The 18023-nt window shown below is 44.5% G+C and overlaps 1 protein-coding gene across 1 annotated transcript in view; it reads right to left on the reverse strand.

The window, feature by feature from the left end:
* Window positions 1-946: 946 nt before the first annotated feature.
* CLPTM1L (CLPTM1 like) overlaps window positions 947-18023 on the reverse strand; it is a 32035-nt gene continuing 14958 nt past the window's right edge. Inside the window, exons 11-17 of the mRNA XM_060253976.1 lie at window positions 16732-16782; window positions 14057-14139; window positions 13527-13561; window positions 8616-8671; window positions 8447-8491; window positions 6738-6853; window positions 947-3706 (exon numbers count right to left, since the gene is read on the reverse strand). Of these exons, the coding sequence (XP_060109959.1) occupies window positions 3622-3706; window positions 6738-6853; window positions 8447-8491; window positions 8616-8671; window positions 13527-13561; window positions 14057-14139; window positions 16732-16782 (471 nt within the window). The 3' untranslated portion in view covers window positions 947-3621. The remainder of the gene's footprint in view (window positions 3707-6737; window positions 6854-8446; window positions 8492-8615; window positions 8672-13526; window positions 13562-14056; window positions 14140-16731; window positions 16783-18023) is intronic.

Raw genomic sequence — 18023 nt, forward strand, 5'->3', positions numbered from 1 at the left:
GGACCTCAGCGGGCACTCTAGAGCCCGCCTTCCAAAGCACCCATCTTCTGCAGGGAAGACGAGCTGTCCCAGGTCCCACCCAGCAGCTGGTATCCCTAATTGATGTAACGTCACCAGGCAGCTGAAGACCTATTTAAATATGAAGGGTTCTTACCACAGGTCCCTGCCCCAAGAACCTTACAAATGGATGTACATGCAAGGTGAATTTCACCAAGATCAACAGCATATTAAGGCAGGCATAAGAATACACCTTTGAACTGTACTCCTTTAAGGGGAAAGGCCTGCACTATCTGAAGCGACTTGAAATCCTTGGCAGCTACATCTTCTGTATCACCTCGTGTAAGACGCAAAGGCAGATCCAGACAGGAGTGATCCACTTGCTTGGCAGTGTGCATTATTGTCCCCCAGAAAGAACTGCCAGCGCCTGGCATGCTTGTGAAGAGCCTCCCCCCCCTGCACGGGTTCAGAGGGTTTCTTTGCATCATCCAGATACCTCTAAGCCATAATTACACAGACCCACTGGGAGTTCGGAACTTCTGCACAGCAAGGAAAGCAAACATCAAGGAAGGAGAGGAGGCTGAATGCTCCATCTTCCCTAGTCTGCTTTTTCTTCCAAAAAGAAGCCAGTTCCCAGAACTTCCAACCTGCAGTGACCTAGTAGGAACCAACAGCAGAGTAGCCAGCTCCTTGCTAAAAAAAGGCATTTTTAAAAATGATGACCGAGATGACTGACTTGTTGAGACACAAACATGGGTCTCTGCTGAGATATGACTGGTGGTCTGATTTGAGCTTCTAAAATTCTCCAACGATGATCTTTTTCTGTAGAACTTTAAAAAACACAAGGCACAACTCAGCTCAGGTTAAGCACTTCTTGAAGTCGAGATTTCTATAAAAAAGGTTGTAAGGACTTAAATCTCTGTTGAAATTAATGGGACTGAAAAGTACCTTAATGTTGGCTGGATCATGTCCATATTTTAAGTTTATTTTCAACAATGCAGCACACCCCATTTTGTTGGTTACATGGTCATAGTCACAAGATTCCAGAAAAGTTAACAAAATATCATGAACACAACTGATAGCACTTAGAGATATGGGGGCTGGATCCTGCAGATCTGCTCTGCTAGTGGAGGTGCCAGAAGAGAGCCTTTGCTGGTGGAAGAGCCCCGGAGTCCAAACCCCCGAGACTTGCCAAAAAGCAACCACAGCAAACAGAAGGAATGTTGAAAGGCAGAGACGTTCCCCACATTTAACACTCAGGCTCTGAAAAGCATCCCGAAGCTTCCATCATCAGGTGCAGCACAAGCAGGAAGCTGACCCGGCCACAGGAAGCAGTCTAAAGCCCTGCGGATTCGCTCTCCCAGTGGGGTGGGGTGCGCCAAGCAGCCTTTCCACTCTCTGCTTCAAGAAATGAGCAAACAAAAAAGTCAAGGGGAGGGGAACATTGTCATTCTAAAAATTGCTGGATTTGTGTTTCTGGAAACTGTGGTGTACTTAGTGATCCCGAATGCTGCTCCTTTTAGCACAACACAAAACAAACACATTGTTGTATGACATGATGTAAGCTGCCCTGAGCCTGTTTGTGGAGTATAAGTCCCCAAAATAAATAAAATAACCCCTTCCCCCCCCCCCCCAAGGCAGAATTCAACATGTTCAAGTCTGTTTCAAGTCCCCAGTGCACAATGGCTGCCCTGTGCCACTCCCGAGGGTCCCCTCAAGGACAGGAGGGCAAAGCAGCTCCTTCACCTGCAGGGTGCTCTCAAAGGACCTGAATCAGGGGACTCAACCAGGGATGTCTTTTTACACAGGAGTAAATCAATGGCATGGAATTCAAGGGCGATTTGCCTCAAAGCTCTAAGCTTGTAGGAGTGTCCAGTGCTTCATACCCCTGCTGCAGCAAAGGTCTTGAGGAGTTCATCTCACTGCCATTTTGAACATGCTTAGAATAAATTATAGTCCTCACGTAGAAGTGCATTTTTTGACTTAACAGTAAATGCAGCAAGCAAATATATAAAATGACTGGAATGTAAATTTCTACTTTGTAGCCCCCCCAACCTCCCCCTCCACCAAGCAACAAACAAACGTATGGCAACTGGGAGCAAATTTTTCTTACATGCAGGTTTTGAACACAATGCCCACTGTAGTTTTTACTTTGATGCCTTCAGATTTCCTTCTGTTGCACCCAACATCCTATACTGTTGTTTGATGTGAATTAAAAATGAAAGGTCTACAGTTTTCCCTGAAGTATAATTGGCACAATTAGTGTGTCATGCAAGAAGGTATTCGTATACTTTTTAAAAGGCTAACTATAACTGAAAGGTGCTCACACACAAACATGGTCCTATTTGAGGGAATCAAGAAGATCCAGCTCAAAGGTTGAAGGAAACTGTTTTTCAGTATAAAAAAAGTTAACTACTGACTATTATTTGCTGCATATGCTCAGCTGGATTTATGCTTCTGCCATTTTAAAAACAATTTTTTTCCAAAACAAATATTACAAGCTGCATCCTGTGTCTGCCTAGAATGGCATATGCCACTGCAGCAACGATTCCTAGTTCAGTTGCTGGACCTAGTATCACAGCAAAATAGGAGTTCAATGGACCCAAACTTCGTTCTGCTGTCTCAAACGAACACGACTACTGAAGGCGACACAAACCGGCAAGGGGGGAGGGGGGGCGACATTCTAGCTGAAGTTACACTTTTTAACCCTCAATGATTTCAAAGGGAGATGTTAACATGAGCTTCTCTCCCTCCCAGTGAAATAAGGACTCCGCATGGCTTAACTCTTGATGGATTGTGCCCAGGAACTGGTCCAATGAAGGGTTTAAAACTTTTTTTTTTACCCATACAAAGGTTTAAGGGTCTGCTTGTTTGTTTTCTCATTATTATTCACAATGCACGTGCAGTTCTCACAGCCAGAAAAGTGGTCCCAAAAGAGACACATCACAATAACAATTGCTGAGCAGGTAAAGACAGTGAGCCCAGTGCAGCCAGTCTGCACATTAAACTCACCCTGCAGGGAAGAACATCAGGAAAGCATCAGCCTCCTCTGCACGCTGCAAGTGGAGCTGGAACGGTCTGGGCTCAATGATGCCATTTTCTGAGTGCTGCTGATGTGGCAGGAACCTTCTTCCCTGAATTAGCATCACCTAGACAATCTTGCGGTCGAGCAGGGGCCAGGCCAGCATGCTTGTGCTGCTCTCTCCCCCTGCATGGGGAACTCATGTGAGGACGGATCGCCTCCTTGGGGCCCATAACCTGTCTGCCACCAGCGGCACCTTCCTCCAGCGTAAGGCAGAGGAAAGTGCTTTGCCACCGCTAACTGAACCAATCCATGTGATCCAGCCCATAAACAGGAAGCTACCAATATGCAGGTAGAAACTTCCATGGAAATTTAAAATGGCTGACTGAAACCTGGCAAAGATACTGGCAGACTTCTTGAACACACACGCAAACCATGAAATGACAGCTAGATCCAGAGACAATCAAAACTTATTTTGGCAATGCAGATGATATATTGTCCATGAAGTTCTGTCACAAGCTTTGAAGAATACTCTTGCATTTAGTCTCTTCCCAAAAGTCAACCATGTGCAGCCAATTCTCAGTCCAAGGAGTTTTCTCAGATTACTCTTTGTGGGGCTTTCTTCTTGGCTTCTCTTCATAAGATTCTCCGTATTCATTCACTCTGCTCTTATCCACAGGATAAAGCCTGCAGAGAAAAAGAGGTGTCGGTTACATTTTCTAGCACAAAGACCCTGCTGGGTGGTCCTGGCTTTGCCTACTGCTCCTCCCCTGCAGCCAAGCAGTCCTGCAAACGTCTCCGTAATGGACCTCATCACTACGACTAGCCAAAGGCCCACTGATGGAGAGAGGAAGGATGAAACTGGCGGCGGTGGGGGTGGGGGAGAGACCAGGTCTGAGTTTAATATCACCAAAATGCAGTTCCACATCTTTTTTTTTATATATATATATACAGTATATATATACTCCATCCCACTTTTCTTTCTCTGTCATGGGGATCCAACGGGGCTTAATGACATGGTTCTTCCTTCCCTGCAATCCACACACTGTGCGGTAGGTGAGGTCGAGAGGTTGTGACGGGCTGAAGGTCACCCAGCGAGCTTCCATGGCAGAGCTGGGACTGGAACGCTGCTGTCCCAAGTACTAGCTGACATTCTCACAAGCCCCAGCGGCTCTTTAAGTAAAGCTGACGGGGAGGTAACTGGAGATCAGGAGGCTGAGGAGGCACCTATCCTTCCATCCAGCTCCAGGGAGGTAGAAGAAGAAGCTATCAAGTGTGTGTCTGGAGACAAAAAGGAGCTGGATGGGGGCAAAGAAATGGAAACTCAGCCTAGACATGATGGAAATGCAGTTTACTTAGGGAAAAAGCCAAGCTGGGGGTAGGCGTGCTGCCTGTTCTTAGACTGGGCTGCACACTCCCCTGCGTGATCCAGAACACAGTCCAGGGATGCTTCTGGAGCCTTCATTATGGTCAGGAGGACTGCCGTCCACCACCCTTGATATTAGCAAATCACTTTTTCCTTGGACCTCAGATGGTATGCCGTTTGGTGTACTACTTCACTTTGTACACTATAACTTTGTAGCTCTATAGTTCTGAACAAATGCTAACTTATTGTAATAATTGGAAAAAATTCTAACCTTTTATTTTTTCAATTGTGCGTGTCTGCACCTGAAAGTCATGTTGACCTCTGGTGACTGACCTCTACTGGGGCCTGGAGGATATTCAGGGAGGTGGCTGAGTAAAGCCAACCCAAGTAGTTGCCAGAGTCGACCCTGCTTAGCTCCCGAGACAGGACTTGCCTGGGCCAAATCAATACATGGAACTTAGTTTTTTGCTATTTCAATGGGATCCGAGGTCTCAGGTGTTGATCATGAGGCTCAAGTTCTGGGGCTCATCTCCAGGGCCCCAGAGCAGCAGGCTGAAACCAGTTTTCATGGCAGCAGGTTGGACTCTTGAGGCTACCGAGTGGGTGGGTTCCTTCCCCAACACACACACTTCATGGCTTCTTCTACCAGGCCTGACATAAAGTGGAGAGGGGGAGCAACACCCCAGCACTAACTGCAATTCATCCTTTGCACACAGTTAATTTCCAGGTCACATATCCCCATACAGGACAGTCCTTCGTGATACGTGCACGCTGCACCAGTAATGCTGCTGTTCAACATGCCACCATCAGGCCCCACCCAGTGAGTTGACAGGCCCTGGGTCACGCCATTCCTTCCCCTCTGGGGGAATCGTATTCCACCCCCTCCCGCCCTGGTTATGGCCTTGCTCTCCAAACCAGAGTTGTCTGATGTTAAGGCTGGGGAATGCACGACATACGGCTTTTTCCTGTGGTTATTTCCAAACTCTGAATTTATTAGCAGGAGAAGCTGGCTTTTCCATGGCATGCAGACATTATACTGTGCTGATTAAATCACTAAGTTGCTGCACTGTGCAACTGCTAATTTGCTTTAAATGGTTCTTTATTGTTATTTTAATTTTACCGCTGTCCCTGCTTGTTTTAGCTGTAACTGCTGATTAATATTTAGTTTTTTCAGCTAGTAATTGATTATGTTAATAAGTTTTGTGGCAGTTCTATAGGGATGCTCTAGGCTGATCCTGCACTGAGAAGGGTGCTGGACTAGATGGCCTTTATGGCCCCCTTCTATGAAATGTACTATGATTTTTCTGATTTTATAAGGCTGTAAGCTGCTTTGGTTGTTTTGTACAGAATGGAGGGATCAATCACTTACATAAAACCAGCTAGCAAATAATAAAACAAATCCTTGACTTCCAGATTCCACAAAATAAATAAATACATAAATAGAGGAGGGAACATTTCCTTTCCTCCCAGCCCAAGAGCTGCATTCTGCATTCTCTTCTTCCCCTTGGACCTGGCAACTAGAAGGGCTGCTCCTCAGCACCATGTTCTTGTCAGCAGAAGCCGAAGAGGGGCAGCCTTGGCCCTCCTTGGGAGGAGGTGAAAGCGCATGCTCAGAGGGCACACTGCGACAGGGGCTAGCGATGCTGTCCGCTCCTTTTGACCCACCCCTTTAGGAAACACCAAGCTCGCTCCTGTCTTCTGTGACGTGTGAGTGAACACCGAGGACATTATTATTTCTACGATCTATAGGCACTGGGTAAAAACAAAACAGGAGAAAATTCCTATCTGCAAATGTACAACCTAAAGAAGACAGATCCAGGAGGGTGCAGGAAACAAAAATCACTGGACAACAGACAACCTGTCTGAAAGAATCAGAACAAAGGAATAAAAAACTCTGAGGAAGCACAAGAGAACAGGGGTGTTGTGAGAAACTTCTCCAAAAGCGAGAAGCAAAGCAGTTTCATGGTGTCATGAGTGCTGGAGTGGCACGGAACAAGCCCTCGCCAAGGAGTAGCACGCATGCAGCACTTCTGTTTTCTTACCTCTACTCAGAGACTGACAGCGCAGTTGGAAGCAAAATCACATCTATGCCCCTTGACTCCGATTGGCTGTGGAGCTGCAAGCTCTGTCTAGGACTGCACTGTGTTTTTGGGGAATGTGGGCTCCCCCCCCCCCTCCTGACAACATCTCCTTCACAGTATTCCCAGGCCCTTTGGTATTATGTTGGCAACAACAGGTAACTTCAGCTGGCATGAGCCAGGATCTGGAGCTTGCTGCACAGATCCGGTTTTCATTTTTGGACAAGAGTTAACTGTGGAACAAAAACAAGGAAAGCACAGGAGAAAACCACACCATCTTTGGTAAAGGTAGACCAGGAGCACCACATCATCTCTGAAACACGCCAGCCGATGAGATGTTGGCATCGTGATGATAAAGGCAAAAATATCATCGATGAAAGTGTTGAATGCCTGGAAGAAAAAGGAAATACACAGGGTCATCTGGGAGGTTTTGTTTTTTTATACCCTCATCCTTGATAAGATTTGACTCTGATATGCTACTATAGTGAGGATTTTTAAAAACTGTTTTGCTGACTTTAAGCAGCTTCAAGATTCTGTGGTTACTGGCTGGGCTTCTGGGGGGGGGGTGGTTCTGCTGCTGTGTTTAAAATTGGGCAGAGATGTTCTTTTTTTGTTTTTAGTATGTTTATGATTGTGTTTTGCACCTGGATCTTATTGTAAGCTGCCTCAAGAGGCACTGCAAGCCAAGAAGCAGCAAATACAAATATTTAACATAATCCATCTTTAGCAATGCATCAGTTGCATGTTATTCAGAATGTACCATGCTCCAAGCACGTTGTCAATGTTGTATTTTTACAGCATCCCAATAAGCTACTAAAAGATAAACAGCCAGTTTTAAAAGGAGGATGAAATCAGACTTGCCAGCCAAAGAGAGCCAGACTTGCCCTGCTCCCTTCCCCTCCACAACACCTCACTAAGCATTAATGGAAATTTAGCAGTGGGAGGATGTGGGAAAATATACTAGTTCCTCCATTTGCAAAGCCATGTCACAGTTTAACCCACGTTTACAAAAGAGAACTAATCATAAAATGGGCCCTCTGTAGGAATAAAACTCGGCGCACCAAGGGAGAAGCCACGGCCTTGCCTTGCCACGCTCAAAGGGCCTCTCCCAGTGAGGGGAAGGAAAGACCAAACGCAGCCTGAGCCTCTGAGAAGCTACCACTACTCAGAGCTGAGAACGCTGAACGAGATGGAACAGCAGCCTGCCTTGGTGTAAGTTTAGCTCTGGGGGAGAAGCGAAATGAGTAGGCAAAAGAAGCACTGACCCTCTGTGATGACCTCTGGGGTCGGCCAAGCTCTAGAACTGCAGGCTTGCAGGGTGTGTGACCCCCTCAAGCTGAACAGAGATCGTCCCTTCCTCTTTGCAGGAAGCCAATATAGATCAATATGCAAAGAGACATTAGTATATGACCTGCACTTAGTTTGATGAGACCTGCACAATTTATGACCTTTGAAGAGATTCCAGCAAACACAACTAAGACCTTCTCCAGTATCTTAACTTCATACATATGAACATACATATGAAGCTGCCTTATACTGAATCAGACCCTCGGTCCATTGAAGTCAGTATTGTCTACTCAGCGGCTCTCCAGGGTCTCAAGCTAAGGTTTTTAACACCTATTTGCCTGGGCCCTTTTTAGTTGGAGATGCCAGGGATTGAACCTGGGACCTTCTGCTTCCCAAGCAGATGCTGTACCACTGAGCCACCATCCCTCCCCAGTTCTTCCAAATTTTCAGAGAATCAGATACATAGTAGTTATTTAAAAGAGCACAAAATCTGTCCAGGTGACTTGTTTAAACTAGGTTAAGAGTTCTATTCCATACTGTAACTGGAGATTGCCATTATCCAAGTTATGGACTAGTGACATAATTATAGGTTGGTCAACGTTTCAGATAACCCATTTTTCACTGCTTAATGTTTCAAGCACACGGCAATTACTGGTGGATTAGTGTTACAAATATTGAAGTGTTAAATTAACTTACTTTATATGTGAATACCTTCCATGGCAAATGTGCAACAGATTTCATCTGGAAGAAACAAAAGCATAATTCATACATTCTGAAAGAAGTGAAAGTGGTTAGATAAAAATGGAGTGATGAACTATTCAGCTGAATACTTTATAATTTATAATTCAGTTATAGTTCAGTTTACCTTATAATTTACAAATAGCTGAGGCAACATAAATAGAAATCCAAAAGCATAGACTCCTGTGGAGAGAGAAAACACAAGCTTGTTTTAATTTTTATACACTCAACTTTAACTGTTGTCAGAGCCTGTGTCTCATTTGAGATGCAGAAAAAGGTCACTTCTGGCGCCATTGCACTAATAATGACAAACCACCATGCAAATCAGTTCACAAATTACTAGCCCGTAAGTATTTTTAATTACCTCTTTACCCATGTGCACCAATATAAAGTCATTTGTAGCACATCAACAACAAGAGAGTAAATCTGTCCCCACCCAGTTTACAGAATCTTCCAAGCTCACTCATCTGGAGAATGTTCTTACCCCAAAGGCAGCTGGGTATTAATAAGCCTGGGATAAAAGTTCCCTAAACTTTAGTGCTCTGTGAATAAGGACATTTTCTTTTACTGATACTGTTTTATTTAACTGGGTGACAATGAGCGTCCCAATGCTCCCAACAGAACAGAGCCAGAGTCCAGCAGCAACTTAAAGATGAACAACATCTGTGGCTGGGGATGGGCTTCCGTGAGTCCTTGCAGTCACTTCCTCAGGTTCTGCTAGAATGGGAGTCCATCTGTCCTTATATCTTGGAGAGTGGAATGATTTCCGATGTCGAATGACATTAGCAGGCAAATGGCAACAGGTGGTGTAATTTTATAATGTAGTATTTATTGAATTATATGATGTTATTGTATTATATTGAATTAATATGTTGTAAGCCGCCCTGAGCCTGCTTCAGTGGGGAGGGCGGGATATAAATAAAAAGTATTATTATTATTATTAATTGGATTAGGTGTGATGTGTGGGGTAGTAGCAGGCGTGGAGAAATCAGCATTGGTAATGAGACAGGAAATCTAGGTCTGGATTCTCTCCAGTTTCTAATCTATAGGACAGATGGACTCATATTCTAGCTGTAAAGTGAGCAGGGACTTATGAAAGAAGAAGAAGAAGATATTGGATTTATATCCCGCCCTCCACTCCGAAGAGTCTCAGAGCGGCTCACAATCTCCTTTACCTTCCTCCCCCACAACAGACACCCTGTGAGGTGGGTGGGGCTGGAGAGGGCTCTCACAGCAGCTGCCCTTTCAAGGACAACCTCTGCCAGAGCTATGGCTGACCCAAGGCCATTCCAGCAGGTGCAAGTGGAGGAGTGGGGAATCAAACCTGGTTCTCCCAGATAAGAGTCCGCACACTTCACCACTACACCAAACTGGCTCTGCCCTGAAACAAATTTTATCAGTCTTCAAGGTACTTGCTCTTTTCTCCTGCTACAGACAGACTAACATGGCCCATATTGGACACTTACAATGAATTATGCTTGCAAATATGGAGTAACTATCTAGCTACTTCATCCTTCAAACAAAAAGTTAACTTCTGGCAATTATGCAGGCTGGACCCAGAGGGTGGGGGATTCACACAAACACAGACTTGTAGGGCAGGATTCATTTATTTACTAGAAGCAGAGTCATAACCAACTAATGTTATGCTGGAAGCAAGAATCTAAAATTGTGCCCCCCTAGATTTTCATTTATTTTGATAAAATGGTAAATAACAAAAAACAAGAGTAATAAAAAAAAGCTATAATCCTGCTTTGGCGCTTCCTGCTTTAACCTTCAGCAGCAGTGCTTTAAATTCCCCCTGGATTTCTTGGATCCTTCGGAACACATCTGTCGTTGTTCTCTCTGATTTCTTTACACTGGTTGTTAGAACAGCTCTCTTTGTCTCTACGTGTTAGTCACTGGAGCATTACATTTAGAATTCTCTGAGTTGTTTTCCTGTTTCATTTCTTGCTCCAGGCCCAAATCTTTCAACAAAATTTGACTCTGCTTTATTTACTGATTATTTCAGTTTATGTTCTGCCCTCCCAGCGATCAGGCTCAGACTGTATTACAACAAAAGTTAAAACATCAGATAAACTATAAATAGTTTAAAACAATTAAAACAGCATAACTTAGCTGAGCCACACATATGGTTTCCAGCTGGCACCAATGGGGCTCTCAAATAGTCTAATTTGGGCCTTATAAGATAGAAACTTCAACTTCAGCAGGGAAAACCAGGTGTTTTATTGGACGCCCATCACCTCAGCCAAAGGGCTGGTGGAACAGCTCCATTTTACAGGCCCTGCAGAATGGCAGTAAGTCCTGCGCGGCCTGAAGCTCACCAGGAACAACCAGCAAATCTTGAGCATAAAGCTCTGCAGGACACATATGGGAGAGGTGGTCCCTCAGCTACGTTGGTCCCAGGCCTGCACAAGGCTTTGAAGGTCAGTACCAACACCTTGAAGCGGATCTGGTACTTGATTGGTAGCCAGTGCTTTGTTTCCTGCTTTTGTGTTCCAGTCACCTCTGATCATCAGCACATCCCGTTTGGGTGTACGATGCATTTTTTCCAGGGCACTTGCATAAAATGCTTTCCATTTCTTCCTCTTCAGCACCTCTGTTTGGATTGTGAACCAGACAGCCCAGCAAAGGCCCTTCCAGAGCAGGCCACACCCACGGATTCTCAGTCACAAATGGACACCAGGCAGCGGGTTCTGCTACCCTTGCTAGTCTCTGATTCCATACACCTTCACTGTCCAAGCCTGCCGTTTATTCTTGTTATATGTCTCGCCCTCTTTCTGTACTTTTGCCCTGAGCAGCTGTGGGCTCTGACCCAGAAAAGAGCCTGTACCTTTATGAAGGGGGGAGAAGTGTAGAAATCCAGAAAGAAGACTGATTAAGGAGGGAGCTGAATGGCAGGAAGAGTTCGTTTCCCTTCACTTTTACAGTGAGGAAGACAAGGAGCTGAACTTTCCCCTGATGGACCTGCCACCCCTGCATGGTTGGTCCAGTATGGATTTCAAGAAATACACCCTTTTCCTAATGTCATGTCAGCCTGAGCTATCAGATGCATATCCCCCACCCCCTGCACTCTCTTGCCTGGCTCTGCTACTGCAGTGGCAAAGAAGTTCAGCTTTAAGCCAGAAGACCCCCAGTTCCCTCACTGCAGTGAACTGACTCCACAGCTTTAAGTCAGCTGGAGTCTCCCTGGTAGGCCCCTCCCTGCCAGTCTGCAACAACAGGGCGACTACTACTAGCCCCACTTGCAGGGCTCTTGTGAAAATAAAACCTGCTCAAATGACTTATGTAAGGTCCTAGGAACTCTGAGGTTGCAAGTTGTCCTCAGAAGGAGGCCCCACTCAATTCAGAAAGGTCTACTAACCAACTCATGAATTTGTAAATTATTACATTAAAAATAAACAATGTATTATTAAAATCTGCTGAGCACACACACACACACTGTGGCTAATAGCCACTGATGGACCTCTGCTCCATATTTTTATCTAAACCCCTCTTGAAGGTGGCTATGCTTGTGGCCGCCACCACCTCCTGTGGCAGTGAATTCCACATGTTAATCACCCTTTGGGTGAAGAAGTACTTCCTTTTATCCGTTTTAACCTGTCTGCTCAGCAATTTCATCGAATGGCCACGAGTTCTTGTATCGTGAGAAAGGGAGAAAAGTACCTCTTTCTCTACTTTCTCCATCCCATGCATTATCTTGTAAACCTCTACCAAGTCACCCCGCAGTCGACGTTTCTCCAAGCTAAAGAGTCCCAAGCGTTTCAACCTTTCATCATAGGGAAAGTGTTCCAGCCCTTTAATCATTCTAGTTGCCCTTTTCTGGACTTTCTCCAATGCCATAATATCCTTTTTGAGGTGCGGCGACCAGAACTGCACACAGTACTCCAAATGAGACCGCACCATCGATTTATACAGGGGCATTATGATACTGGCTGATTTGTTTTCAGTTCCCTTCCTAAATAATTCCCAGCACGGCGTTGGCCTTTTTTATTGCAAACGCACACTGTCTTGACATTTTGAGTGAGTTATCTACCACGACCCCAAGATCTTTCTCTTGGTCAGTCTCTGCCAGTTCACTCCCCATCAACTTGTATTTGTAGCTGGGATTCTTGGCCCCAATGTGCATTACTTTGCACTTGGCCACATTGAACCGCATCTGCCACGTTGACGCCCACTCACCCAGCCTCAACAGGTCTCTTTGGAGTTCCTCACAATCCTCTCTGGTTCTCACCACCCTGAACAATTTAGTGTCATCCGCAAACTTGGCCACTTCACTGCTCACTCCCAACTCTAAATCATTTATGAACAAGTTAAAGAGCAAGGGACCCAGTACCGAGCCCTGCGGCACCCCACTGCTTACCGTCCTCCACTGCGAAGACTGCCCATTTATACTGACTCTCTGCTTCCTGTTACTCAGCCAGTTTTTGATCCACAAGAGGACCTGTCCTTTTACTCCATGACTCTCAAGCATTCTAAGGAGCCTTTGATGAGGAACTTTATCAAAAGCTTTCTGGAAGTCAAGGTAAACAACATCTATCGGGTCTCCTTTGTCCACATGTTTGTTCACCCCCTCAGAAGAATAATTAAATGCTAATTAGGAAGGAAAGTTGTTTCTAGTGTATAATTACAGCTAAAGTTACAACCAAGTGGTTATCAACTGGACTTTGCAAAAAATATTTGCTCTAGATACTTGAGCTAAGGACCGTGATCAACACTATCAGCGTTATTTACGCGACAATCTCATATGAGGAATCAAACATCAAAAATTTCCTGAACACAAAACACTAAACCTTTTTCTTTAAGCATTTCTCCTGAACATCCTAGTTTTCTGTGTACAGGATAGTTTTTACATTTGGAGAATTATTCCGATATGTGAAGTCTGAATGATGTGGTCCAGCAAACCTTGTTCCTGCGCTCTGGCTCCAGCCAGACGGGTTTCTAGGAGGGCTCCGTTTGAGAGCATCCTCAGACAACATGCTTCAGGCAGACAACAAACAAAAACACAAGCCCCTCCCTGCTGAAGCACACAAATGCTTACCGTTAACAAAGCTGTTAATCAACCATGAGTACCAGCTATCAAAAAAGGGAGAAAAATTATTTTCATTCTTAATTTCATACACAGAACATTTAATATTTCTCTGTTCTGAATTTAATGTGGATAAGGTGAATCTAATAACATTTTTTCTTACGAAAAACATTTTTTTCTTACCATTTGGGTCAAACAAAGTAACAAATGTTGACAGGGTGTCAGGAGGAACACCTTTATGAAAAAAACAACCCTCCTCATAACACAAAAGGAAGCACACTATGATGGTATAGACAGAAAGGATGGGCAGAATCCTAGCATTTACAAAAAAAAAAGAGGTCAGTTTAAGTTCGTTGCTTTCAAAATTGACTTACGACTAATAATAAAAAATAAACATTAAGCCATCAGAATAATAAAAAAATTTTCTGTGAACAAATTTACCTTTTTTGACTTATAGAATTGCAAGTCAATGGTGCATGCTTATGCAACAGAAATTTTAAGCTGTACATTTCATATTTGTGAAACAATTCACAGTACTTTACCTTTTGTATTTGACATTCAGCAAAGAATAAACTGCACCTCCAATACACAAGGGGTACAGCAAATACGACAAGTACTTCATGGCCTGAGAATGGAAAGAAACATTTGTAGACAACCCTCTCCTGCCTTATTGTACCTTTGTATATCCTACTCCTCCTCCCTCCAATCTAACAGCTCTGTAAGACTAACTAGGCTGGAGATTCTTAACAGGGCAGGGGGCAGGTGGGTTTGTGGTATTCAGCACTTTAGGAGGCAATGGATACTTCAGGCAGCCCTGTCTCCACACTCGCAGTGCCCTCCGACAGCCAGTGGAGGCAAATGAGCTCTTGCTGTTCATCATGCCCTTAGGATAAAGTCCCAGATTTCTCTCCAATCTTTTAAACAGTGGCATACAGGGAAAAAAGGTGTAAGGGTCTGAGACCTGTGTACTGTGGAATGTATAAAGTTGCCTTGACTGAAGCCAGCATGGTGTAGTTAAGAGCAACGGCCTCTAATCCGGAGAGCGGGGTTTGATTCCCCGCCCCCCTCCATGTGAAACTAGCTGGGTGACCTTGGGCCAGTCCAGTTCTCTCACAATTCTCTCAACGCCACCCCCCCCCCCACCTCACAAGGGGGCTGCTGTGGGGAGAAGGGAAAGGTGATTGTAAGCCACTTTGGGACCTTAGGGAGAGAAAAGTGGGATAGCAGCAACTGGGTTTGATACCCCTCTCCTCCTCTTCCACGTGAAGTCTGCTGGGTGACCTTCAGCCAGTCACGGTTCTCTCACAACTCTCTCAGCCCCGCCTACCTCACAGGTATCTGTTGTGCGGAGATGTTGAGAGGATAAAAGGATATTGTAAACTGCTTTGCGATTCCTTAAGGTAGAGAAAAGTGGGGTATGAAACCTTACTCTTCTTTTCTGTCCCAGGTTTTTATTTATGATTTTGGGAGTGGGGGTACTGATGACAGTGTGGTATTTGGTGGGTAATAATACTGCATCAAAAGTTAAGAACCACTGGGATAGGTTGAGAAATAGGGACTGCTTTTATGTCGCCCAGTAACCTTCATGGTTAGGTAGAGATTTGAACCCAAGACTTACTGGCCTGAGACCAACACTCAACATGTAGAAACTGGCTCCTGTTCTCTTGGAAAAAGAATCCTTAAAAGCAAAAGCTGGGAGAAGGCAGGACACTCAGCTGTGCCAGACCTAAAGTCCAAGTCTAGTTTAGTCCATTCCTTCTATCAGGACAAACAAAAGGAAAAACTTCTTTGCTTTGATTGAAACGTGGAATTCACTGCCAGAGGATGTAGCTGTGGCCACCAGCCATGGTGACTAAGGGAACTTCCATATTCGGAAGCAGTCAACCTATGAATCCTAGTGACAGGAGGCAACATCAGGGGAAGGCCTTGGTCTCTCGGCCCTGTTCTTGGCCCTCTCCTCAGTAACTGGATGGCAACTGGGTGCTGGACTAGATGATCCAGCAGGCCTCCTCATACCTGCCTTCAGTAGGACAAGAATCTTGCTGCCCTAGTCAGAAAACGGGAGGCAAAATGTAAACATCTCCTGCTTAAGTACAGAATCAATGCAAGATGAGGTTCCAGATATGTCATTAAGAAAACCAAAGGATTGTCTTACATTTGCATTCAAGTTACCTCATGTCCAATAATAAGTTGTGTTTGTGTCTATCTCTAAAGGGGATCCGCTAACATTCAGAGTTGTCTTCCATTTGAGTAAATGTAGCAGGACAGAACTCCTATGAATGTCTCAGAGTTTCTGCTCAAATTCTATCTTCTGGAAGCAGGGGGAGTTTGAATTTTATTTATTATTATTTCCTTTATTGATATGGTGCCTTTCTCCCCCACGGGGCCCCAAAGCAGCCGACATCCTTCTCCTCTCCTTCATTTTATCCTCTCAACAGCCCTGTGAGGTAGATTAGGTTGAGAATGTGTGACTGGCCTAAGGTCACACAGCGAGCTTCCACGCAAAGTGGGAATTTGAATCTGGGTCTCTCAGATACTAGTTCAGCACTTAACCACTACACCACACTGTCTCAGTTTGAATGGGGGTAATGGCTAGGTTATAGGGATGATTGTGCTCAACTGATGCTACCCTGATGATTAGCTGCATGGCAAGCCCTGTTCTTCCTAATGAAGGCTAAGCAGGAGAACCAAGGATCATTCAGGACCAGGTTGTTAGTACTGGCTCTATGGGAAGCGACAGAATTCCAGTTGTCTGCAAAAATCTGCAATATAAAAAAATCGTGTGTACTCTGTTGATCCCATTTGTTACAGATTTCATAAAATCAGAGTTGGAAGGGACCTCCAACCCCCTGCACAATGCAGGAAACCTACAAATACCTACCCCATTTGTGTAATCCTGGTCCTTATCAAATTGATCACTCTGTTTTACGTTGTGTAATCTGCCTTCAGTCTTCATAAGAAAGGCAGGCTTAAAATTAACACAAGTTTTTTTTCTAAAAAAAGCATTTAAGTGACATCAGTATTTGAATGTGCAGTCTGATGAAAACTTATGGTATTCTTTTGTCTACTCCAGAGAGGTCTGCTCCTCTTTCTGCAGCCCCCCCTCTTATTTTCCTTTACTCATTTGTGTATTTGAGGCCGCTACTAAGGAGATCAGTTTTCTCAGCTGTTCTGACTGCTCAGTTCAGATCTACATTATGTTTCAGATGCATCTTACCTGGTTGTCATATTCCTCCATTTTCTTTTCTGATTCAGTGAAGTCTCCAAACTATCCAAAATACAAGAACAGAAGCAGTCAAGATGGGAAGGCAGAACACCAAGTTATTCTGGCTGTTAGGCATTCTATTATTTCAGAAAGAAAGCAATAATTACGTAATCAAATTACTGCCTACACTTGCGATCAATAACTGGGTGGCCTCTGGCCTAATCTAACCCAAGCCCCAAGGACAGTCAGATGTCCGTCGGCCAGAGATGAAGAGGAAGCCGGCATTGGTGCCAACAGAACTTGAGATCGACTTCTCCAGGTGGGCTTTCCGGAGAACTAGTGGCTGATCTGGGACAACAGAATGGCGAAGGCTCAGAAGTCTCCATAGTCAAGAACAGTGAACTGTCCAGAGCAGAAGGGGCAGGATTCTCCCCAGAAAGTGCAGCTTGCTTTGTGCTGGCATTTGGCAGAAAAGGCAAGAAAACAAAGAAAAAACATCTTTTACTGGCTGACAGTTTGTGGTTGTTAACGGTGATTTCAGAAACCAGACATCAAACACCAGCATCCATTTTCATACGTAACATAAAAGTAACAGTCTTATGTTTGAATACAGTATTCCTTAAAGGTGAAATACAAAGTTCTGTTGAAATAGTTCCAGCTTGAAGACTTTCATCTGTGCACTGTTCACATATATTGTCAGAGACAACAGATCTAGGATAAAGCCTGAGGAATTTTCCTATGTCAAAGGCCTAGGGCAGGGGTGTCGAACTCAGTTTTTATGAGGGCCGGGTCTGACATAAATGAGACCTTGTCAGACCAGGCCGGGCCATGGGTGTTGTACAATGGAATCCCAGGCAGCAGAGATATAAAGTTTATAAAAGACACAAACACAAATACATATATTATAGAATCACAGAATGATAGAGTTCGAAAGGGCCTCCAGGGTCATCTAGTCCAGCCCCCTGCACAATGCAGGAGATTCACAAATACCTCCCCCCACACCCATGACTTCTGCTTTTTAATTTTAAACACAAACTTGCTTAAAACATCTAACATTCATGCAGTATTTTGTTGCTGATGCCCTCATGCTGACTACACTGGGGAATCTACATAACTAAACTGGAGTGTTTGTCTACAAAACCAGAATCTTCCTCAGAAAAATAACTAGAACCCCTATGAGGCAGTGCATTAATAGAGAGACAACAATGTATAGTGGTCAGACTATTATTTGGGAGGCTTAGGTTCAAAATACTCTGTGTATAAAAGGAAATGTGCTGGGTAAACTTGGTTTGGACAGACTAACC

This window comes from Heteronotia binoei, chromosome 14 (genome assembly GCF_032191835.1).
Source record: "Heteronotia binoei isolate CCM8104 ecotype False Entrance Well chromosome 14, APGP_CSIRO_Hbin_v1, whole genome shotgun sequence".
Lineage (NCBI taxonomy): Eukaryota > Metazoa > Chordata > Lepidosauria > Squamata > Gekkonidae > Heteronotia > Heteronotia binoei.